At 46.8% G+C, this 25,211-nt stretch overlaps 1 protein-coding gene across 2 annotated transcripts in view; it reads right to left on the reverse strand.

Moving 5' to 3' along the window:
- Positions 1–25,211, reverse strand: part of LOC138503125 (uncharacterized) — a 253,579-nt gene that overhangs the window by 172,666 nt on the left and 55,702 nt on the right. The window contains exons 1-2 of one of the 2 annotated variants that reach the window (XM_069622644.1): positions 21,353–21,494; positions 2,221–2,308 (exon numbers count right to left, since the gene is read on the reverse strand). In XM_069622644.1, the coding sequence (XP_069478745.1) occupies positions 2,221–2,308; positions 21,353–21,394 (130 nt within the window). In that variant the 5' untranslated portion in view covers positions 21,395–21,494. Of the gene's footprint in view, positions 1–2,220; positions 2,309–21,352; positions 21,495–25,211 lie in introns of those variants that run through there. The other variant, XM_069622643.1, reaches the window with a different exon arrangement.

Below are 25,211 nucleotides of genomic sequence, written 5' to 3' on the forward strand. Positions count from 1 at the left end.
CAATATCAATTATAAGGAAACATAGATAATAACAGTCATAGTTGTAGAACGTTCAGCTAGGTTCTCCGGTCCCTTACAAGGTCTATGAGAATCCCAGCACCCCCCCTTAGCCTATCATGTCCTCTTCACATCCCCATACACACCATGCACCCTCAGTGTGATGATGACCTTCCTGAGGGACACACATAATGACAATGTATCTCTCCAAATATCAGGCCAGTCCCCACCTTGGGATAGGTCTAGGTCTCTGGCACTCCTACTCCTAGTCTACTTTTAACCATTGAAAAAACACAGCACCCATTGCACTCCCCTTTCCCCTCCAAGATAGATGTGTTTTTTTTATTGCACTGCAGTCAACAGTGGCTGGGGTGACTATCAAACACGCACCTGACAGTGGGACTCTTCCCCACAGAGAGACACAAAGGGGTCATTTTGAGGAAGGAGGTAACAAGGTTAATAACGGGCCCGTTGTTAGCACCCTGGTCTGCTCGTGGGACCCACTAAGGGTGCCTGGTAAAACCAGGCGTCCTTAGCGGGTTCCCGCGAGCAGACTTGTAATGGGCCGGTAAGGGGTTGACGGCTCTGGCACCTTTACCAGCACCGTTAACCCCTTACCGCCTACCTCATAATGACCCCCAAAGACATTGGGCCTCATTCCGAGTGTGGCAGTAAGGGGTTAACAGCGCTGATAAGTATGCCGGTGCCGGACCAAGGAGTTAATAGCGGGCCCGTTATTAACGGGCCCATTATTAGCTCCCTCCCCATTCCCATTGAGCCCTATGGGGGCTCGAATGGGAATGGGGATGGCTTCCCTGAATGGGGAAATACCGGGTCCTCCAAGGTTGGAATGACCCGGTAAGTCCCCATTCAGGGAACTAATAGCTCCATGGCTGCCTCCAAACTCGGAATGAGGCCCATTGATTGAGAAAGAGGGAGAAGGGAGAAAGAAAGAGAGAGGCCAAGATAGAGGGAAAGAGTTAGAGAGAAAGAGAGGATAGGAAGAGAGAGAAAAAAAGGGAGCATAGGGAGAGAGAGTGTGAGAGAGCGCGATATGGCGCTAGCTATGTAGATTATACACTAATACAGTTAGTGCATAATAAAATGTACTTGAAGAAGTTAGAAGTATTATCCATGATCTGCATCTTTGGCTGTAAACATGGAAGTCTTTGAAAACAGAAAAGTACCATCACTAAGGTCAAAAGTAATTGGTGTACAATTAAAATTATTATGCAGCCTTAATAATTGCATGACTGCATCCTTCTTTCCCCCTCAATGTCCTTCAACCTTCCTTTCTCTCAGTCAGCGCCCAGAAGTGACTCTGTTTGCCTGTGGTTCATTACACAACTCCTAAAATTAAATCAAATAAGTGCAATCAATTCAGCAATATCATCACCAATAGTATTACTGGAGACTGAGAATCACCTGTAAAGTAAAACAGAACACAATCAAATATTAAGCAACTAACATGAGCTTCTTCCTAGACAAACCTAGGAATGCATGGCTGTGTAGGAGGAGGGATTTATTCCAGAAACAAGAGCGCCCCCAGAGAAGGAGACAGAGAGAGATTTGACTTCCATGAAGCCGAGATCCCTAAGTCTGCGCTGCTCAGGATCTCAGAGCCCTCTAGAGCCCCCCAATATGGCTGATTCACATGTGAAATGCCAGCAAACAAGGCACCATGGGAATGACATGTGACTGAATTGGGCGCGAGCAACAAGAGGAAGCCAATGCGTCTATTTCAGCACAGGTGTAATAGGGTCAAGTCCTAAGAGCGCCTAATACCAGCCCGACAGAAGCGTAAAAGCGTTTCCCACCGGGGATAGACCTAGGCAGACAATACAAGACCGTGCTCCTGGAATCACTCCTCTGGGTCACTAGCAATAGAAAAAAGGAGTCAATCTTAGTGTGTCTGATAAGGGAGGATAGCTCAGCAGCAAGTGCTCGCCTTGGAAGCAAGACGACGCAGAGCAACACAGGTTCGGTCCCCGGGTCCGCCCTTAGAAACCTCTGGATGTTAAGCGTGTTATAAATAACCTATCATATCATAAGGCAACTAGGCCCCTGTTTACATGTACTAACAGGGAAGCAAAAGTGTATGCTGTCATTAATGTGCATGCTTTGACTTTCCTGTGTGTCCATGTCATTTATGATAAAATAAAGTGACATTGGTTTGCTAGATCAGAGGTGCCCCGATTCGGGGTGCCGATCAGCGATACGCACCAATGGCCGCCTGTGAATGTTCAGTAAGACTCGCTTTTGCTTTTCCTCCATCTGACCCTTCTAAGGATGTCGCCAGAGATGCACCAATCTGCAATGAAAATGCAAACAGAAAACAAAATCATCAATGAGGGAGAAAAAAAGAAAGTATTTAAATGATAAAAGCAAAAAGTCCCACTGAACAGACTGCATAGAGTCTGTACAACATGGGGAGAAGGCAATGTTCAATGTTTTCAAATAATTCACAAACGCTTCAGACTGCAAACTAAAACTGACCTATTCCCAATACCTCTGTGACTCCACCTGTGCACACTTCAGTTCCAAAGTTAGACAGACCCCAGACCACCTAGACAAGAAACCCCAAATACCGGCACTAGGGGTACCCATCATCGACAGAAACTTAACCCAGCCGCCGGCATAAGCCAATCCCACCTCAATATATCTGTAGTTCAAGGCCTTGTGCCATGAGCCCACAAAACTGCCCTTGTTTAGTCTCTGCTCAAAAAATCTAGAGCTGACCCCCAATGACCCAGCAAGCTTCCACCACATCTCCAACACAACCTGTCTCTGCTAAAATACTCAAAACATCTGACTCTGAGATCATGTGGAAGCCAACAAACTCTTACACAAATCATGACAGCACTTCTGTTATGTTATGTTACTTGGCATTTATATAGCGCTCTATATATCATTGGTATGACCTCATAACGCTGGTTGGTTGAACGCCCTCGGGAACCGCAGTTCAGGTCAGTAGAGATAGATGGTGTCATCGGGTGCGTGGGTGCACCAGTTATGTGTGCAGTCGGTGTATTTGTCGGATGTTAGCTGCATCCAAGCGTTAGGTGAGGTGTAGAGGATATCAGTTGTATGTGTTTGCAGTCCGGTGGGTGGACATTCAGACTGGGTTTGGCTGTGTAAGGCCTGGTGGACGCTTATGTGAGCAGCTAGGCCGGAATGTCATCGGAAATCTGCATTTTATAGGGTGATGAGGTGTTCGTGGGGTAGTGTTCGTATGTGAACAGCTAGGCCGAATTCATCAGGGGTATAGCTGTGTACTAGTTGAGTGATGGCGTATAAAAGAAAGTAGGCATAGTGATGTGATAAGAGTGGTGGTTCATTTAAAAATGCCAGAGACCAGGCACGAGAACGGGATGGCAAGGACCACATCAGGATACACAGTGACAATGGGTTGGTGAAATGGTGATAGGAGGGGGCATATGGATATATAACAGCGTGGGGGATAAGAACGCGGGGTACAACAGTGACACATGGGCACATATTGTGACGAGAGGGTTGGGTGATACGTTGGGATACATAGCGACATCACAGGGATAAGGGGCTTGGAGCAGAGCGACATAAGGACACAGAGTGGGGTGGGATTACAGCGATAGGGTGTGACATAGGGATGTACAACAGCTGCATGGGGAGTAGGGTACATAGCGACACATGAGTGGGGGCACACGAGACCAGGGTTGGGGAGATTTCATCCATCCCATCCATCGCTGCATCTATGCGTTTCTTTATGTCTTCAGCAGTTTATTCCGGCAGCTATCTATTCCATGGACGCATTACTCAATTTCTTCCCTTTCTTCATTTATTCATTCAGTTTATCAATTCATTCAATGCATCCATCCGTTTGTTTGATTTCTTGATCCACTGATTCCGTCCGTTTGATACATCCATCTATGCCTTCTATCACCTCAATCAGTTCTATCTCTTCAATTCTGTCCGTTCCGTTCATCAATTTCATACATACCATCATTCATTTCATTCTGTCTATTTCATCTGTCAGTTCCATATGCATGCATTCCATTAATTCTGCATGCATCCATGACCTCCGTTCCATCTAATTATTCCACATGCATTCATCCATCCATCCATCCCATCATTGCCATTAATTCCATCAATTTCGTCCATATATTCTGTCAATCCATCAGTCTTATCCATTTCATCTGATTCTTCCATTTTATCCATTCAGTCCATCTACATCTATTCCATCTACTTCTGAATGATAACAGGACCAGAATCTACACACTTCTCCATTTGGGGCATTCTAAAAAATATTACAGATGCATAAACACCCAATGCATTTATCCTCCCAGATATCTCCACAGAGGCAACTGCACTAATCTAGATGGTATCAGGAGGGAAACCATACACATTTTCATGCCAGGCCACCACTTGCTCGCCATTGGAGAACCCCACGGAACCAGCCGTTCACCAAGTCTCTTCAACATCTACATGATACTGCACTTGGAATTCATTAGCAGCTCTGGATGTACTCAGATGCTTCGACCAAAAGGATGATACCTAAATTACCCACAAATGTATCAACAACTTACCCTAAAATCAATCGCATCCTGGCACCCGTCTACATGAGTCAATTTACAGAATATGAAAAATTGACCTAACCTTTACCCAACCGACACCAAAATGATGATTTCTGGCACTACAACATCCAACCTTTCGTCAATCCCATACCCTTATTGAATAGAAACCTGTGCACATCTGACTGCAATGATCAAAAGCCTCAGACTCTTAGTCTAGGCACCCTCGTACTTGAACCCCAGGTAAAACCCATCATGAGAAGATGTTTCTTCCAAATCTGAATTATCCTGCATATCATGCCATAACTGACCTTCCTGCCCAGAACTGTTGCAGTCCTCACGCTAGTATTATTCAGGCTAGATGATGCCAACAGCCTCTACCAAGGCCTGCGGAATACCTACTAAACCGGTAACAAAAGAGCCCCAAATACTGCATCCAGAATCCTCCCAGACTCCAAGGATAAGAACACATCGCCACAGCCCTCTAAACTCAACAATAGCTCCCAATCAAATGTAGCATACAATTTTAAGCACTATCTATCCCTTGTCACACTTTGCCCAGCAGGGGGCCAGAATCCAAGAAGAGGAAATGTATCCACTATGAGACAACTAGAATGTTTTAATCCAGCAGTGTGGCCTTAAAAGCAGTACCAGCTGTCAACCAGAAATGTCACTGTAGATCCTGACACTCTTCCATGATGAAGACAAATGACAACATTACCAAGAATCAGCCTGATGCCAGCAAATTAAAAACCTGCATATCTAACTTTGAAGGCCGACTGGAGGTGGTGGAGGCTTGAGTGGACATACGCAAAGACAAAGTGCTAAGGGTCAGCAGGATCGAAAAGGTAGTGCAGGAGCTGCGTCTAGCTGTAGATCATGTGGAGAAATGCAGCCTGCATAATAGCATCATAATTTATGCCGTTCAGAGGAAAAGGAAGATGCACATATAGTGAGCTTCTTAAACAAATGTGTACTCCAACCTCTTGGAATACCGAAGGCGGGTGCATTGGAGATACAGTGAGCCTGCAGGCTTGGTCCAAGAAAGAGGAATGTCTCAGAAGCAAAGCAAAAAGAGATCAGTGTAAGCAAAGTAGGGTGGACATGAGAAGAAGTTGTACAGTCCTGCAGGGGTGTTGCTAGGTTTGTAAAAGATCCAGGGCATTGCTAATGTCGGGATTGTCAGGATTTAGGGATAGCTAGCCTCTTGGTTGGAGCCCCTAGCTTCTATCCAGGGCTACAACCAAAAGACCCAGGGCTATAGCCCCCAGACCCTCTCACCAGCAATGCCCCTGCAGTCCTGACTCACAGGAACTGATGAAAAAGTGAAACAACGCCAACTAGACTCTACACTGCCCAGGAGGAGATATTAAACTAGGTTCCCAGGATATTATCGGTTGGAAAAGGCTGTCAAAATGCATGAAACTCATACTTCAGAGAACTCATTTTCAGGAAAACAGGACTGGAATTGATGGGACGTACTCCTAAGAATGGAAATAGTTGATTCCCGCTCTCGCATCTCTTGCGTTATTCTGATTTTGAAGAGCTCTACTGAAGACCTGGCTTACGTGGTTATCAAACACATCCAGCAAGGACCCCTGAAATAGTAGAACATAGCCAGTGCTGAAGAGAAATGTTGTGCTCTGGACAACTGGTTCATATAGAGCAAGCCAGGAAAGATTGGTAGCAGCAACGATAGAATACCTGCAACAAGGGACCATGAGAGAAATGGAGACCATCAAAGAATGCAGGCAAGGGAAACTACTAGCCGCCGAATGTGGAACCAAGTGGAAAGGAATGAGGAGCCATTGTGGACACTGGCAGGAGTGCACCACAGAAGGGACAGTCAGAAAATAGAGTGGCACAGGGAAAAAAGCAAAATCACCCCACAGGGAGAGGAACGGCAGGATGTACATTATAGCTCAATTCAAAGGCGACGCAAGGGACAGGCCCTTAAATAGGCAGAGTAAGCACCCTCCTGCTGAAGATTAGATTATTGTAATGAGCCAGTAAAGCAAGTGTAAAGTTGCCGAATGAAGAGCTTGACACACAGGTGGTATGGTCAAACAACTCAACTTTATATAGCTTTCAAAGTAAAGGAAGACCTACCTATCACTAAATCTAACAGCAGTTTCCCTGCCTCAACATAAATACTAAGGGTCCTATCCGAATGTCCGAAACAAATAAAGTCCAATGTCCTGTGTTCAAAAACCTTACTTTGTCCCTTACACGTACCTCTAACTAATAATCAAAAGGAGTTGTTGGTCCAGAAGACTGACTCCATTCTTCTGGACCGCAGGTTCCAAACGTTCTCCTTAGGTGTAGCAGCCTGAGAGAATGGCTGCTTTCTCTCAGATAGCAATCCTCTCGTCAGGATGTAAGTATGAAAATGATAAACCAAAAAGTTACACTTGAAGCAAAAAATGAATTCCCAGATGTGTTTCTTGGGTTGCACTTTTCAAGCGTCACTCACAACCAAGGGGGTATAGGGAATGTCTTCCTTCTCCCTTGGTCTCAACACTTTCACAGTGCCAGGGAATGACTCCCTTCTCCAGGCTTTCTTCTGCGTCGCTGCATTTGATCCGCTGCATGGGCCAAGTAAGGTCCTGCTTTATCTGCTGCCAAATTGTGCCCAGTATCATCCCAAATTACAATTTTTACAGCTGCCGCCTTGCAGCGTGCACATTGCCTCTGTCTGACCCATCTTCCGGCTTCCCCGGTCCTAGCCCGACTCCCTGTACACCCCCAATCCGTGATTGGTCTCCAGGGCTTGGCTTCCAAACACTACTCGGGTGTAACATCGAGTAGGCCCTACGGCACTGAATTTGATCTGCTACGTCTGCCAAGTAAGGTCCTGCTTCATCTGCTGCTAAATTGTGCCCAGTATCTGACCATATTTTACAGCTGCCGCCTCGCAGAGTGCACATTGCCTCTGTCCAACACCTGTTCCTGCTTCCCTGGGCCTAGTCCACCTCCCTGCCCACCCCAGATCCTTGATTGGTCCCCAGTGCTTGGTTTCCAAACACCACTGCGGGTGTACATTGAGCAGGACCTCGGTGCTGCATTTAATCTGCTGCATCTGCCAAATTAGGTTCTGCTTTATCTGCTGCTAAATTGTGCCGAGTATATGACCAAATTACTAATTTTACAGATGATGCCTCGCGGTGTGCAAATTGCCTCCGTCCGACCCCTCTTCCTGGTTCCCCGGGTCTAGTCCACTTCCCAGCCTGCCTCCGCACCGTGATTGGTCCCTAGTGCCTCCCTAAGCCACTACTCGAGTGCAGCCCATCTGCCCATGCCTCCCCTTTGGCTAAGGACCCTGAGACAAAGGACAGCTCCAGAAGAGGCAGTTTCCAGACCGTGTTGGCCCGTGTTAGCCTGTGGGGGCCTGCAACCGTCAACCAGCAACTACTGACAAGGTAAAACAGGTACAGGCGGGGGCTGCATACATTACTACACCCCACTAAACTGATCAACCAAAAACTATTTTCTCTTGCTCCCTATTAGCATACAGACTGAGTCGCCCAGACCATAGTTAGTAAAGTAATCCTATCTTGTATCCAACCTGAGTGTACTTACCAGCCATACCTCTCATCCAGCCTGATTGCTCAGACAAACCATAAATCCTAAGTGTCACACTTGTTGCGCTTCCATTTTAGCTGCTTTCTCCAACTATCCAGGTGCCCTACTTTAGGCGCTATTACATATACTGTTGTGCCCCTATTTTAGGCGCTTTCTCCCACTATCCAGGTGTCCCGAATCTAGGTGCTATTGCATTTACTACAAACATCTGAAAAAGCAAATCTAGAACAATGAATCTACACATCAAATTGAACAATTTCAAATCAATACAAAATGTAATGTATTCAATTCATAACCATCAGTATTGCACCATCTGTACATACTATAATGATAAAACACACTTAAAGACACTTGAAAAATGTATCACATGTCTAACTTAATACAACTACCTACATAAACATTACATCCACAACATATACAATGGAAGCTAAATCAGTTAGCCCAATGCAAAATGACAAAGAGAAAGTGCAAGCTTACATAAACCCAATAATCCCACATTGAATATTTAATCCAGTTTGAACAGAGGCATAGCCAAATGGAGACAAAATAAATCAAGTTGCTGTTGTCTTCCGGCTACTTCTATATACACTGACCGGTTTCGACATTAACACATACTTTTGCTTGTCTTCATCAGGGAAAGAAGGTATGACAGAACCTATAGAACATATATAAAATGTAAAAATCCACATTTGACCAATGATGATACTGGTACATTACAAAACTAACATAATTTATGCATACAAAATCTAAGTCACACATTATTACAGGGCCTTTAAATTGGCACAGGGTCCCAGTCAAAAATTGGGGATCCCTTCAACACAGAATTTAATGTATTGGGGTCATTAACTGAGTGTACACCATATGCAGGACACCCTTCACCTCACCCAGTGTGAAAAATAACTAAACTGGGTGGTTGCTACATACCCAACACCATAAATCAAGCAACATGCTCCCTAACAAAGTGCAACCAAAAAAAAATCCCATCACCAAAATAGCAACATGTTAACACCACTGCATGCACACTTGCCGGAAAGACCCAAAGTAACTAAAAACGGACAATAACATTTATAAATTGACACAAAATACAACACAACTCCTACCTCTTACACACTTGTAGTAAATACCAACCGTCAACCAGCACAAGACTTACGAGTTAAGCAGAGCAAATGTACATGGAAACTGAAAAAACCTGAGCGTGCAAAGGTTTATGCCTGGGCTTAAAAAACAATTGATCACTAAAACTAGAAAAAACACAAGAAAAATAGATAGAATGAGACAAACAAGAAGCCTCTCCAGCCTGGGAAACAAGGGGCTGTTCAATCCCAGCTTCCCAAACCAAATTCACAGCAGATCTCAACACTAAAATTAAATAAGTGTTTACTGAACGTGCACAATGAATGCACTCAATTTGTGAATAGACTGAAACAGGAGCCGCTCTAGGGTAACCCTCGTAGTCAGGGTTGCACCAAATACTTATACAAAGGCAAGAAACACAGATTATATTGGGCTGGTAAATGGGAAATGGTGCCCAATACATTACACCCAACACTACAGCCCAATGCACATCACCTCACACTACTGCAAAACTAACAGCAAGGTCAGCAGCTCACTAGCGCCACCAAAACCTGAAGAAAGTAACAAAATGTCGGCTGATTTCACCTGGTGTACTTGTGAAAGCTGTGGCAGTCTCACACGCTTGCCAGCATTGCCCTGCATCGAACCATCAGTTCCGGCGACCAGCAACATCCACATTAGAGAACGACGCATAGAAATAAATGAAGCATGTCAAAGCAATAGTGGCCAAACCTACGTGATCCTAAAAAAGCTAAACACTAAAGAGGGACCAACATCCATTCCATACCAGCAGCGATGTTGGAAAAGATGAACGCCTAGTTGGAATGGCATGCCGTCAGAGCGGGCGATAAGATCCCAACCACTAACGGCAAGCCAATGAAACCGAAACAAATGAAACAAAAGTATAATGATGCACCCCACATTGAATGGCAGCATGGCCAAAGAAATGTCTTGATATATATCATAAAATTACTACGTGCATAACTGCACAGCTATCACTGGGTGTGGAAGGAGAACTGTTAAATGCAGCTAGTAAACTGCAACACTGGGCTGGGTGATTCTCTAAAGGGGAGATGCAATGGTCATCTGGGTGGATGGATCCCTAAGAAACCAGGCTCCTGGCACATAAAAAAGGGGGTGGGGGATCCTACATTCTGGCCAATTGCCATCGCCACTGCCGGAAGAATAAGTTAAATTAATTACCCATCTATTCCCACTCTTCCACAGAATTGAGGCCACTTTCAAGCGTTTTTAATCCATACATCGATAATTGTTCCTTGTAGTTTAATCTTCTGGTTGTTCTCAAACTGCTAGAATCTTGGACTTTTTCAATCCAGAACCAATTAATTTCAGATACCCTGTGCCCTTGCTCCAAAAGGTAGGCCACTAAATGTGCATTAGCAGTCTTGTTGTGAAATTTAGACCGGTCCTCATTTATTCTCAAATGTACGTCTCTGAATGTTTTACCCACATAACGCTTTCTACACAGGTACGAGATACCACACACCACATTTGTATTTTTGCAGGTAGTAAAGGTCTGGCGAACCCATGTTTTTTCCACATATTGATATGACTGGATTATAAAAGATACGTTACAAGCTACAAACGAGGTACAAGGGTAGTGCCCCTCAACTGGTCGCTGATTAACATCTCTCATTGTTGGCATTCCTCCAAGCAATTCTCGACTTGCCCTTGTTAGGCTTCGTTTGAGACTTCTGCTCTTCATGAAAGCAAACATTGGTTGGCCAAACCATCATGTATGTTATAAAGAATCCTCCAATTCTTCAGAATCATACCACGGATAGCTGTACTGAACTGACAAAATGCAGTGGCACAGACCAATTTATCGATCTGTCTATCTCTTGATGTTGGAATTCCCGGTAGATGTTACGGCTTCTTGTAAAGCAATGACAGACCATCTTTTTAGGATAGCCTCTGTGGCTCAGTCTCGTTTCGCAAAATAACCACATGTTTATTGAAATTAAACAATGTAGAGCAATTACGCTGGAGGCTAAAGAACTTTCCATAAGGGATGTTTTCAATAAAGTATGTGGATGCTGGTTTCAAAAATACAACATTGTGGTTCCATTTTAGGCGCTCTCTCCCTCCTCCGAGTAGCCCAAATCTAGTTGTTATTGCATTTACTGTTGTTCCCCTATTTTAGATGATTTCTCCCACTATCCAGGTGTCCCGAATGTAAGTGTTGCTGTATTTATTGTTGTGCCCCCATTTTAGGTGCTTTCTCCCACTTCAAGGTGTCCCGAATCTAGGTGTTATTGTGTTTATTGTTGTACCTCCATTTTAGGCACTTCCACCCACCATCCAGCTCTCCCGAATCTAATCTAAGTGTTATTGCATTTACTGTTTGTGTCCCCATTTTAGGTGCTTTCTCCCACTATCCAGGTGTTGCAAATCTAAGAGTTGTTGCATTTACTGCTGTGCCCCCATTTTGGTAGCTTTCTCCCACTATGCAGGTGTCTGAACTTAGGTACTATTGCATTTACTATTGTACCTCCATCTTAGGCGTTCTCTCCCTCCTCCGAGTATCCCAAATCTAGTTGCTATTACGTTTATTGTTGTGCCCCCATTTTAGGAGCTTTCTCCCAGTATCCCAGTATCCAGGTGTCCCGAATCTAAGTGTTATTGCATTTACTGTTGTGCCCCAATTTTAGGGGCTTTCTCCCAATATCCAGGTGTCCCGAATCTAAGTGTTGTTGCATTTACTGCTGTGCACCCATTTTGGTTGCTGTCTCCCACTATCCGGGTGTCCCAAACTTAGGTACTATTGCATTTACTATTGTGCCTCCATTTTAGGTGCTTTCTCCCTCCTCCAAGTATCCCATATCTAGTTGCTATTACATTGAATGTTGTGTCCCCATTGTAGGAGCTTTCTCCCAATATCCAGGTGTCCCGAATCTAAGTGTTACTGCATTCATTGTTGTGCCCCCATTTTAGGTGCTCCCTCCCACTATTCAGTTATCCCGAACTTAGGTACTGTTGCGTTTACTATTGTTTCTCCATCTCAGGCGCTCTCTCCCTTCTCCGAGTAGCCCAAATCTAGTTGCTATTACATTTACTGTTGTGCTCCCATTTTAGACGCTTGCTCCCAATATCCAGATGTCAGAAATCTAAGCGTTATTGCATTTACTGTTGTAAGCTAGGTGTTTCCCCATGTCACCAAGATAGCGGACATCTAGCCAGTTGCTGCCAACTACCTTTGTCCCATATTTGGACATCTTCTCCTGCTACTCAGGTGCCGCAGACCTAGCTGTCGGCTTTTTTACTGTAACTCTGATTTGGGGCCCCCTCTCCCAATACTGAGGTACCTCACATCTAGATGCCCAGTACTCTGATAATCCTTCCATCGTTAAGGTATCTCATATTCGTCTAATTACTACCGCCTACAATAGTCTCAAGTGTAGACAGTTCTTCAGACTCGGGTGAGTCCCCCTCGACCCAGGTACCGCTGACCTAAGCACGCTCTACCTGCAGCTATTCACCCAGACCCGAACTTTCTCAACTGCCGCAATGCTCACTCACACAACAATGACTGGCAATCCCAAGCTGACAGAACGCACATGACTACCGAGACCACGTGTCCGCCCCCTAAACCGTGACCCTCCTATGCTACACTCACCAAGAACATGACTTCCGCACACAGCCATTCACCACACACATTCTACCCAACAAACTAACAAAGCCCACTGGCAAGCCAAAAAGCATCCCACCCACCTGACAACCTTCATACTAGCACCTTCATTCACAAACCCTGGCTCACTTCATCCCCCTGTCTCCAACTCCAGCACCGGAATACTTTCACGCTCTGACCGTCACACCCTTCCTCCTCCCACCAAATCCCCTTCAACTCTCAGACCGGAGGAGCCATCTGGCATGCACAGAATCGCCCCACTCCTACCCCAGTTCCATACACTCCTACACAACCTCCCCTCACATCCACCCTATTCTTCCGATCTACAGTCGGGAATGACCCTCATGCCACCACCTCTGTACACCACACAAAACATCCACTTCTCAAGCCAGAGGGTCACTCTGGCGCTCAAAACAACACAACCTGCAGCACCTCACAAGAATTATTCTCCCAGATCAGTCCCTGCACGCTCATCCCTTGCCACTTTATCCTAAACGCCAAGCACCCCCGTACTTCACACCATATCTAACACTCGTACATGGGGAAATCTGCATCGCACCTCTAACCCTGTCCCTCTGCCGATACACATACCTCCCCTCCCCTACACCTCTGACCCACCCCGCCTCACCCCCAGCCTCCATCCCCCGACATCCCAGCATCCCCTGGACAGTTCCATCCCACTTATTCTACCCCCCCACCCATAAGCCACCCAGTCAGGCCCCCTTCCTCATCACCTGCGACCTTACCCTCCCACACACACATGTCCCTACACCACCTCACCCTCCACCTCCAGCCCACCGCCTTCCACTCCTTTCACTTCTCTTAGCATAGCACGCTTTGCCCTTTCCAGAAATATCATCTCTTTCCTTGTCCCCTCCGACCCCCCTAACCTCTCACTCACACCTCTTGCACCCGAATGCACAAAACTCGGGAACAGAAAACGGCCCTCACCCTCAACTCTTCTCACCTCAGCTCACCTGCATCGGTCCACCCTCCCCTCAGTCTACAGCCCAGCTGTCAGGATCTCCCTGCTAGCCAACCCCGGACTCTTCCTCTTTGAACACTACCTCTCGCCCACCGCACCTAAACCTCTGTCACCCTGCGGACCTGTACCCCACTCATCAGCTAGCTGGAACCCACACTCCACACCGACTCCACTCACCGGCCACCTCCCCACCCCGGATCCACCTCCTTTGATCTCACCAAACCGGCCATCGCCTGCTCACTTTTCCCGCTCCTGACCCACCTCACCCAGTCACGGCCAACTCAAACAGTTTGCCAGAACCGATCCACCACCACCACCAACCCTCAGTCTGGTTCAGTTACTCTGACCCTACCAGCCACACTGTGCCCCCCTGCGCCATCACCTCCCCGCCATCCACTCAGTCCTGCTGAGTCCATCTTGCCACGAGCATCAGGGGAACCACCATTCCACATCAAGTCACCTGCCTCCTATTCAATGCCTGCTAAGTGGCCAAAAACAGACACAGCATCTTTGGCCGCCTATCCTCTGACAAACCCGATCTCATATTCATCACTGAAACTTGATTTGCACATGATTTCAAACCAATCACACAAGAGGCTTTCCCACCTGACTACTTGCTCATCGCCAACAACAGACCCTCCAGAGGTGGTGGAATAGCCATCATATCCAAACCCCACATCTCCATCTCACTCACCGAAGCCCAGCCATGCACAGCTAGTTGAGAATCCCTCTTAGTCAGACTTGCACTGCCGTCCACTATCTCACACAACTTCCTACTCATCTACAGACCACCTGGATATGACAGACATTTTGCAAACAGCCTCTGTGACTCACTAGCAACCACACTGGTTAACCACCCAGCACTCACCCTACTGGGAGACTTTAATATCTGGTTTGACATACACAACAACCCCATGACCCAACCCCTGGTCGACAGTGAAGAGGCACTCAACCTTTCCTGGCATACCACAGGTCCCACCCACACTGGAGGCCACACCCTTAATGCAATCTTTAGCTTCTCCGACCTCGTATCGGTGTCCAGCCCCAAACCTCTCATATAGACAGACCCCTCAGCCATACCCTACTCTGGTTGCACACCACCCCCACCACCCAAGGCCCGCCCTGTCCCTACTCATGACCACAAATGCTGGAACAAGGTCAAGTAACTACCAGACCTGGCTGAAGCCCTGAAATACACACTCCCGACTATCCAGACAGACCCATACCCATCGAATCCTTTGACTTCTGGCTAAGAAACTCACTCCCTCCAATGACTCCCTCACGCCCCACTGTCACCCGCAAAGGACCTACCCCTAAATGGTTCACACCCCATCTAAAGACATTCAAAATCCATAATCGGTGCCTCGAGCGCAAATGGCGACCATCCAAAACCCCTCATAGCAAGTCTGTCTTTGCCCACCATCACCGTAACTAGATATCTGAGATCCGAAAGGCCAAAAAAGCATACTACAATAAAAGAATCCTGAAATGCCACAGCAGCAGCAAAGAGCTCCACAGAATCATCTGAGAATGTGTGAAACCCTCCTGCACCACTGCTCCGACCACGTCCATGCAAACACTCTGCAACTCCCTCACCCAACACTTCCACAACACAGCACTAGACAGGACGGCCACCCTTAATGCCAAACTTTCCAATCTCACCCCCTGTCCTACTCCCACCCCTCGAGACTCCACCTCCCCTGACCCTGCAGTGCCTTTTTCAACTCTTTCAAACCCATCTCAAGCGAGGAGTTTCTCAAACTACTGTCCAGCAACAGACCCTCCGGGTCCCCCCTTGACCCTTATCCTGCTATCCTGCTTCTCTCTTCAAATAAATCTTCACCTCCACCTGTGCAGGAGAACAGGCATGGTCCATACTCAACGACTCCCTCCCCTCTGGCATCTTCCCAGATCCCTTCAAATTAGCACATGTCCAACCCCTTCTTAAAAAAGCATGTGTCGATCCACTCCAGCCAATCAATTACAGGCCCATCTCCAACAACCGATTCTTGGTGAAACTCATCGACCACTCGGCATACACACAGCTCAACCTTTTTGCAGAATCCAACAACCTACTAGACCCCGCTCAATCAGGCTTTCGGCCGTGCCACGGAACAGAAACCACACAGATCTCAATCTGGGATGACCTAAAAATCAAATCAGACCCTGAACGATGCGCTGCACTGATTCTGCTTGATCTCTCAGCAGCTTTTGACACCATTAACCACTCAATCCTCCTTGACCAACTCAACTCCCTAGGAATCCGAGACTCAGCACGCAACTGGATTGCCTCATTCCTCAACAAAAGGAAACAAATCACTTTCCTCCTCCCTTTCCTCTCCACAGCTCATTCTGTGAACACTGGTGTACCCCAAGGCGCCTGCCTTTCACCTCTCCTTTACAACCTCTACATCACCCCTCTGTCAGGGATCATCCACTCGCATAACCTCACCTGCTATAACTATGCTGATGACACCAAAATGATCCTGAGAATCCCCAAAACGAACTCAAATCCACGACCTGACCTAGCAGCCTGCCTCAGAGATATAGACGTATGGATGACTAGAAACCACCTCTTTCTGAACCCAGGGAAAACAGAGATCATGGTGTGCGGCAACACAGATCTACTCCCGCAGCCACAGCCATGACCCGGTTCCCTCTGCACTACCCACACCCTCCTCCCCCAACTCCAACACAGTCAAAAACCTTGGCTGCACAATGGAATTGGGCCTAACCCTTTCCCACCAGATCAATAATGTATCCAAATCCTGTCACTACTACCTCATGCTTCTGAGACGCATCTTCCCTTACCTTCCTTACCCCAACAAACTGGATGCTATTATGTCAATTGTCATGTCCAGACTGGACTATGTGAACTCCATCTACTTGGGTGCACATGCCTATTTTTTATTTTTTTTATTTATAGTGCATTTGTAAAGCGCTTATACATCAAGTAAATTGTGTTTCAAATCCCCCACAGGCCAACGGGCGAGGGAACATGGGAATCAAAGGCAAATATAACAATGAAAGAGAGAGGCGGTCCTACTAGGCCTTATGACCATTCAGAACACTTACAAACTCCAAAGAGTCCAAAACGCAGCCGCCGGACTAATCCTCACACTAGGACGAAGGGATCACATCTCGCCTGCTCTCCGCACCCTTCACTGGCTTCCCATTGGACAAAAGGCCACTTTCAAAATCCTTTACATCACCCTTCGAGCAGTGCACAAGGCCGGCCCGGCATAACTACAAGAGAAGATTATGCCTTACCTTCCAACACGCACCCTAAGGTCAAGCATGGCACTCCTGCTAGTGATTCCAGCCTCCAATTCAGCCAGGACTGGAGGGTCCACCTACCCTACCTTGGCACTCCCACTGTAGAACTCACAGCCACCCCATATTCGACACAACCAGGACTACATGGCCTTCTGTAAAGCATTGAAAACCTGGCTTTTTCAGTAATCCATATAATGGACCATCTAGGGCCTCCAAATCCTCCACCAATGGCCAAAATTCAGCTAGAACTCCATTATGACGTAAACAAGGCCTCATCACCAAGGAAAATAGGAACAATCGGGGCATGATAGCTGGTCCATGAGACCTGCAGGCTCTGGGCTAAGCAGCTGCAGGCTCTCCACACCCTGGTTCAACGACAATGGCCTAGCAACCCCCCCTGTACCAAGTAGTTGGCAATGCCCCCCAGCGCTACCTACCTCCCTGCCCATGACCCCAAACCAAAGACACTATAATCAAATGCAATGACAAGGCAAGCCCACTACCACCCGACCAGACATGCCCCACACTATTAAGACCAGGAAATGTTTGTCTGGATATACCGACCTGGAAACTAGTGATCAACAGCACCCATAACTGAGCTTAATTCTTCTATCTTCCCATAAGGAAACACATCGCCATCAGTCTAGGAGATGTCAACCATCGTCACACAGGCCTATCCGCAGACACCTGCACACCATCTCACTCCCGGAGTGTAATCAGCCCCTCACACAGCTAAATACGATTGAGCCCACTCCAGTCAATCTTTACCCTTCTGGGTATTAGCATGCATGGCCACTGTCAAGGACCCCTCTCAGCCTACCATGTTTGTCCCTAGTCCTGATAACCCTGTGCCCAACTCTGCCGGTCTAGGACTCGACACGCAGAGCCACTGCTGCAGAGCCTGAGCGTACTTGAACTTGTGTTCTGGATACCATGTTGGGTCATCTCTTGTCTCCTATCAGGTACACGGGCGGTATATGCTCTGGCCAGGCAACCCCTACACCACTAGAAGTGAGACATGCAACCCCACCCCCGAGGTGAAACATGGTCAGACTTTCCGGAGAATTCCGCAATAACCATAAGACATGTCAGGAATTACCCAGCCACCCACCATGGTCTATTATACATATAATAATAATATAATATAATATGACCAAAGACTGGGAAAATGGGACCTCTGACATCTACAACAGAGTCTCTGGAAGAGGTAACGTCCACCATGGCAAACACAATACACTCCACACCACCCAGAGAATCTCTCTCAGAGATCCACTACCAGGAACCATCAGGACAGATGCGGACAGCTCATCAGCGTCCGGAAAGCAGACATGAACAGGTGACTACTACCAGTAAGCAGAGACACTCACGCCTACCAATATGCTCACTACCCACTTTACACCAACAAACAATACAATGCAGCTATTTCCCTCGATCAATTTCGGCCTAGCTGCACACATACCTACACTGCTCCTTGAAAACCTCAACAATCTGGTAGAATGCAATTATACCCCACTAAAAATTGCCCTAGATGCACACAAAGGGCCTCATTACGAGTCCAGCGGTAACCATGCCGGAAATTCCGGCAGGTTACCGCAAGGCGCGTATTACCATTCAACCGACATGATTCCCTGAATCACCGGGGCATTACAACCCGGGTGACCCGGTAATTCCGGAGGCAGAATTCGGTAAATCCCCATGCCCATGGAGTCCCATAGGACTCCATGGGGATGGGGAATTGGAAACACCGGCACCATCTTGTAATGGTGCCGGTGTTACCACGTCTGCCGCGCAGGCGGGTGGTGTTAAACCCGCCAGGTGAGACCTGGCGGGAATGACACCTCCCGCCTGCAGAACGCGAGATCAGATGGTCCGGAAACAACGGTGGCGGCGGCGCCACCGTTATTTCCATACTGACTGACTCGTAATGAGGCCCAAAATATCTTACACCGGCTCCACGGCAGCCATAATGCAGACTCGGTGGCCACATACCTTGCTGCGCACATTCCAATGACCTCTAACAACCTAGTATTAGAATGCGGCCACTTCTGCGCAAACCGCACTGGCTGTACACATACCGAGTGCACCCTAGCCCTATATGCTACTCTAATCTCTCCATTGACCTGGACAATGGTCCCTAAAGGCGTTCAACCCACTGCGATTTGAGATCATACCAATGAAGGCGCTATACAAACACAAAATAACATAACATAGCAATACCAGGGGTTATGGCTTCCTTACATTGGTCCCTCTCTCAGGCTTCTCATCGTGCCAGAATAATGATTCCCTTCCTCTGGCCTTTCTCAGGCTTCTTGGTAAGTCCACCACGCCAGGGTGATATCTCCCTTCCCCTGTACTCTTGTTATCCTCTTGTATTTTGTATTTTGGTTGGGGAATCCAGACCTTTTCTGGTTTGACCCATACTACTTCTGCTCAACACACAATCTTGGGAAAGTAGAGGAATGATCCTTCTCTGTCTTTCTTGGGTTCTCTGGATTCTCTTCTATATATTGTTTGATATCCTACGTGGGTGTGGGTTCTAGACTCAGACTTGCTTTCTTCTCGGTTTAGTCCACCTAGTTTACTAGCCTGCCAGGTACTGTGACTATGATGATGACTGATGAGGCTTGGATATCCTTTTTTGGTGGGGAACCCAGGCGCACATTTGCTTCTTTCTCAGTTTAGTCCACCTGGTTTACGAGCCTGCCAGGTACTGTGACTATGATTAAGACTGATGAGGCTTGGATATCCTTTTTGGGTGGCAGTCCCAGGCGCACATTTGCTTCCTTCTCAATTTAGTCCACCTTGTTTACTAGCCTGCTGGGTACTGTGGCTATGATGATGACTGACGAGGCTTGGATATCCTTTTTGGGTGGCGGTACCAGGTGCACATTTGCTTCCTTCTCAATTTAGTCCACCTGGTTTACTAGCCTGTCAGGTACTGTGACTATGGGGGTGTGGCCTGCACCTTCTTCTGCTTCCACCACCCAGCCCATGAGACTTCTTGGACCCCGGCTGTTCCAAGAAGCTGTTCCTCTGTTTGTCACGGATTCCACAAGGTATTTCCCTGCCATGGCCTCTCCGCGGCCATATGGTTTTGATAGGTGTGTTCCACCGACACAGAACACTCTGGCCCACCTTTCATGTCAGTTGTGGCAGCCTCGCCCCAGTAGGAGGAATGGCTCTCCTCCTCCAGACCTTGGCAAAATGCTCTGGAGTCTCCCCACCACCCTCGGTCCGCCGGGCTTCTCTGTCCCATGTGGCTTGCTACACTTGCGATCACCAACACCAGTCGATGCCTTGTAAGATGTGTTCCAGTGGCAGAAATGAACAATTCGTTTTACAAAAGTACTGTAAGATGAGCTTCCCAGATTTACTGTGGGCTGGGTGCAGTAGAAGTACTGTAAAATAGCTCAAGTAGAAGTGCTGTAATATGAACTCCAGTGCATGCATTGTAAGAGGTGCTCCTGTGGAAGTACTGTAAGATGGGCTCCACAGTACTGTAGGATGGGTGCAGTACTGTAAGATAGCTCAAGTAGTAGAAGTGCTGCAATATGAACTCCAGTGCATGCATTGTAAGAGGTGCTCCTGTGGAAGTACTGTAAGATGGGCTCCACAGTACTGTAGGATGGGTGTAGTACTGTAAGATAGCTCAAGTCGTAGAAGTGCTGCAATATGAACTCCAGTGCATGCATTGTAAGAGGTGCTCCTGTGGAAGTACTGTAAGATGGGCTCCACAGTACTGTAGGATGGGTGCAGTACTGTAAGATAGCTCAAGTAGTAGAAGTGCTGCAATATGAACTCCAGTGCATGCATTGTAAGAGGTGCTCCTGTGGAAGTACTGTAAGATGGGCTCCACAGTACTGTAGATTGGGTGTAGTACTGTAAGATAGCTCAAGTAGTAGAAGTGCTGCAATATGAACTCCAGTGGATGCATTGTAAGAGGTGCTCCTGTGGAAGTACTGTAAGATGAGCTCCACAGTACAGTAGGATGGGCGTAGTACTGTAAGATAGCCTTTGTCAAGGCTCTCACAGTCCGGTCTTCTGATACGCTGAGACACAGTTATCCGGCAATTATTCCATATGCCAGAAACCCCTCTTCTTAAATGCAGCAGTGTAGATGTTCGTTTTCCCTCCCACTTACTGCCCGGACCGACTCTGGCTTCAGTCAATGTTAGAAAATGTCCCCCTTGACTTAATGCCCAACCCACACAGTTATGCTGTTTTAATGAACAGTAGACCTACCAATCCTCCACGATGTTCCCCGCAGACCACTTCTCTCTCCATTTGTCCGCTCCGCAATCCATGGGTAAATTACTTCTTACACTTTTACGAGCAATACATGCAAGTGATGCCACACCTCCACAACAAACAGAGAAGAAATCCTAACCATCGCACACCAGTTCTCTCTCCACTTGTCTGCTCCACGTTCCGTGGGTAAATGACTTCTTAAACCTTTACGAGCAGTGAATGCAAAGGATGCCACACCTCCACAACAAACATAGAAGAAATCCTCACCATCGCACACCACGTCCCTCTCCACTTGATTTGTGTTTCAGATCATATTGCATTCTAATACATGGTGTTCTGCATTGGTATAGAAATATAAGATTACATGGAACAGAGAAAACATGACTTATAATTATTAGTGAGCTCTGATTCCACATATTTTTAAGAAACTTAAGTATGCATAAAGTAGTAATGACACTTTGGTAAACTGGAAAGTGGTTTTCTGCAAAACGACCTTTTGCATGGAATAAGCTGTTTCTATTTAGCAGTTACTTTGCAGGCATTTTGCTGTTGCAAGGCAGAAGAGAACCCATGCACATTATCACATTCTGGCAGAGCAAACCTTATTTCATTACTACACGGTGCTAATAAAGCAATGGCATTTAGTTGAATAATATTAATATGTAGTATTCAAAACGCTGTAAGGTTGTCAGATGAGTCCATGATATGATTGGTTATTTATAATGCGCTTAATACCCAGCGGTTTCTAAGCGCGGACTCGGGAATCGAACCTGTGCTGCTCCATGTCGTTTTTTGCTTCCAAGGTGAGCACGTTGCCGCTGAGCTATCCTCCCGACACTGGGAAGAATATGCTTTTGTCCTGGGCTTTGCTTTTACTTCAGTTTTACTTAAATCTACTTTATTCAATGGAAAGAACTCAAGGCTGCACGTTTCAAAATGGAATTAAGGAGGATTGAAAGCCCGCCCCTGGGTCATGGTGTTACGGATGGAGTCTTCTGGTGAAGTTAAATGTAGTACACCTGCTGGTGGTGTTTATTGTTATATATTGCATTTTCTCTATTGACTGTGGTGCATCTTCCTAGTGATTCACAAATGCATTGGGTGCATATGGTCTCGAAGCCCAGACACATTCCAGTTAGAAATCACATTTTTCAAGGGACCAAACCTAATCACAAAGCAACCCGCAATTTGTTTTTAAACTGCTCAGTTTATTCCTATAGTGTCCCATTGTTAGACCGACAAAAATGGTTTACATTTGTTTAGCACTTTAAATGTTGTGTTACACAATGAAAAAATTACATGCCCTTCAATGACTAAAAGCAGGTGCCTTACTCACTCAATTTATTTTATTGTGAGTCTTTTAAAAACAGTGTTAAAACTCAGAAGATTTGTGTTGGGTTCACAACACGTTGTGTTCTAGTACAGTGAAGTAGTCATTTGGATCAATTGTATTATTTAATGAGTTAAATGTACAAAGCAGCCTACACTGTTTCAACTTTCTCCGGGAGCATTCCCCAATAACATGAATACATCTCTGTTTGGGGGAGGCTCCCTGTCATAGGCCCACGTGTATAATGCGCAGGCCCGCTCTGGTAAGAAATACTGGCTACACCACTGAGTGACATTACTCTTAGCTAGCCTAAATGGGCGTACCGCAACAGGACTCCAATGACAGTACTCTAACATACGTCTCAGGGACCGTGCTGTGTGCTGACACACAGGAAATGCTGTATGAGATGCCCAATCTTCTTACCTTCCGCAACCACTGCAATCCATGTTGACCAACGTTTCGGGGGTTATAACTGTTTTACCTTGAAATTGCAGCACGACCTTTGGTTTTGTGCCAATGATAAACATCTAATTTTAGTGTAAATGGTTGTAAAGGTGCAGAATGAAAACTCGGACACGGAAGGGTCATCAATTTGGCTATAAACCTTTGTTAGACGATAAAAAGGAAAAGAAACCCCTATCTTGCCCTAACTCTAAGAGGGTGTCCCTGAAATAACTAGTGTCCGAATATCCAAAGTAAAAGTCCCAATGTCCAGTGTCAGAATCCCAAAACTATCCCTTGCACTCAAAGCTAACTGATTCAAAGTGGTGTCTTCTTGGTCCAGAGGGATGACTCCCTCCGCCTGGACAAAAGGCAGTTCTTAGCTTTGGAGGTTCCCTGTGTGGTCTCAACTACTCCTCAGATGTTGATGGAAATGTCTCCTCCCCAGCCCTTCTCAGGCTTCTGCTTCAACTTCACAATTGGTGGGGGAATGGCTCCTTTACCTCAGCCCTTCCCAGGCTTGTTATACAGTTCTCTCGGGTCCCAGACCCTGATTGACAGTGCTGGTTCCTTCTCACCAGGCACCCTAATGGGCAGACTTGGTTCCCTTTCATCAGGATCTACGCAAATAAGTATTGCCTGGAGGTTTCCCAGGCTGTGGTGGGTCCTTAACCCTGGTGGGCAGACCTGGTCCCCTTTCACCAGGTGTTGCAACGAAAAAGATTGGCACGGAGGCTTCCCAGGCTGTGGTGGGTGACACAGGCTTGGTTCACTAACCTTCCAAGCACTGTAATAAATGTTCAACAAGTCCCAGTACTCTACATTTCCAGAGTTCCAGACTCGCAAATGTGACCTTAGTGTGGCTTTCCCAAGGCTTGGTTCAATCTCCTGCCAAGTCGTAGTACAGCTCTGTGTACTTCTTTTCTTCCCTTTACTTGTTTTTGGGTCCAGACCCCGTTTTCGAAATTGAGCCACAACTTGCTTGAGCAACCACTGTCTTCCCGACTGCCGGCGTATTTCTTTCTGCAGGCTGCGTGGTTGTTGGCACTATGGCGGTCGCTGGGCTCATTCACAAGACTCTGATGCCTTCTCGGAGCTTCCCTGCTCTGCGGCTGCTCCGCAATCCTTCCCCGTTCAGGGCTAGCTTGGCTTCCATCACCCACCCACACTTCACGGAGCTCTGGAGCACCGAGCAGTCTAGTTTGCTCACGGGTTGTGCAGTCCTGGTGTCCTGGACCACCCTTGGGCCCTCTCCTCTTCTCCATGATGTCCTGGTCAATACCCGTCTGTACGATGGGTTCCACCAGGCTCTTGCGGCTCCTCCAGGGACGGCTTCACGTTCTGCCTAGTACTTTCTTGGTTTTTATTCTGTTTCCACCAATCAATATCTCTGAACTACTAGACTGCTAAAAGTGGTTCCAATGGTAACTCAGTATTGCTCTGAGTGTGGGTGTGGAGACTCACCAAGAATCTTACTTGTCTCAGTATTACATGAGTACTCGTGTGGTAACTCATTAGGAATCTCCCTTGTCTCAGTACTTTCTACACGAACTGACTTTGCAAAGTACATAGGGTATGAAAGAAAAAGAGAAGAGGAATGAGGTGACTAAGAAGTGGGGTAACTGTGGGAAGAGGGTCTATGGTCATGGGATTGGTGGAAATACTGCATTCTCCCGATGTGGTTCTCACTGGTCCCAAAGGGGGATTCCCCTCCCATGAGATACTCCTCCTGAGGGTGTTACTCAGTGGGACTATCGGGTAGCGGCCTCACTTCCTTGACCTCATGGGAAGGGGCTCCTTCTATAGACGCAGTGACGGCACCCTCAGATGTATCATGTGTTATAGAGATGACACCCAAAATGATGTCCTATTGCACATCTTCAATTTTATTTTGCATCAAGCTTCCATTTTAGTGATAGCCATGTTGGATTTGTGGCCAGTGCCCACATATATTCACTGACATATTTTTTGTTAAAGGATAGTTAAGGTGATCAGATTTAACACAAACTCCTGAAATTCAGCGGATGCAGGAAGTGATAATCATCTTAAATCATCATCCCCCCGTTGATGACCCCCTGGATC

The sequence above is a fragment of the Ambystoma mexicanum genome, chromosome 11, assembly GCF_040938575.1.
Source record: "Ambystoma mexicanum isolate Mex_15411 chromosome 11, UKY_AmexF1_1, whole genome shotgun sequence".
In the NCBI taxonomy this organism is placed as follows: Eukaryota; Metazoa; Chordata; class Amphibia; order Caudata; family Ambystomatidae; genus Ambystoma; species Ambystoma mexicanum.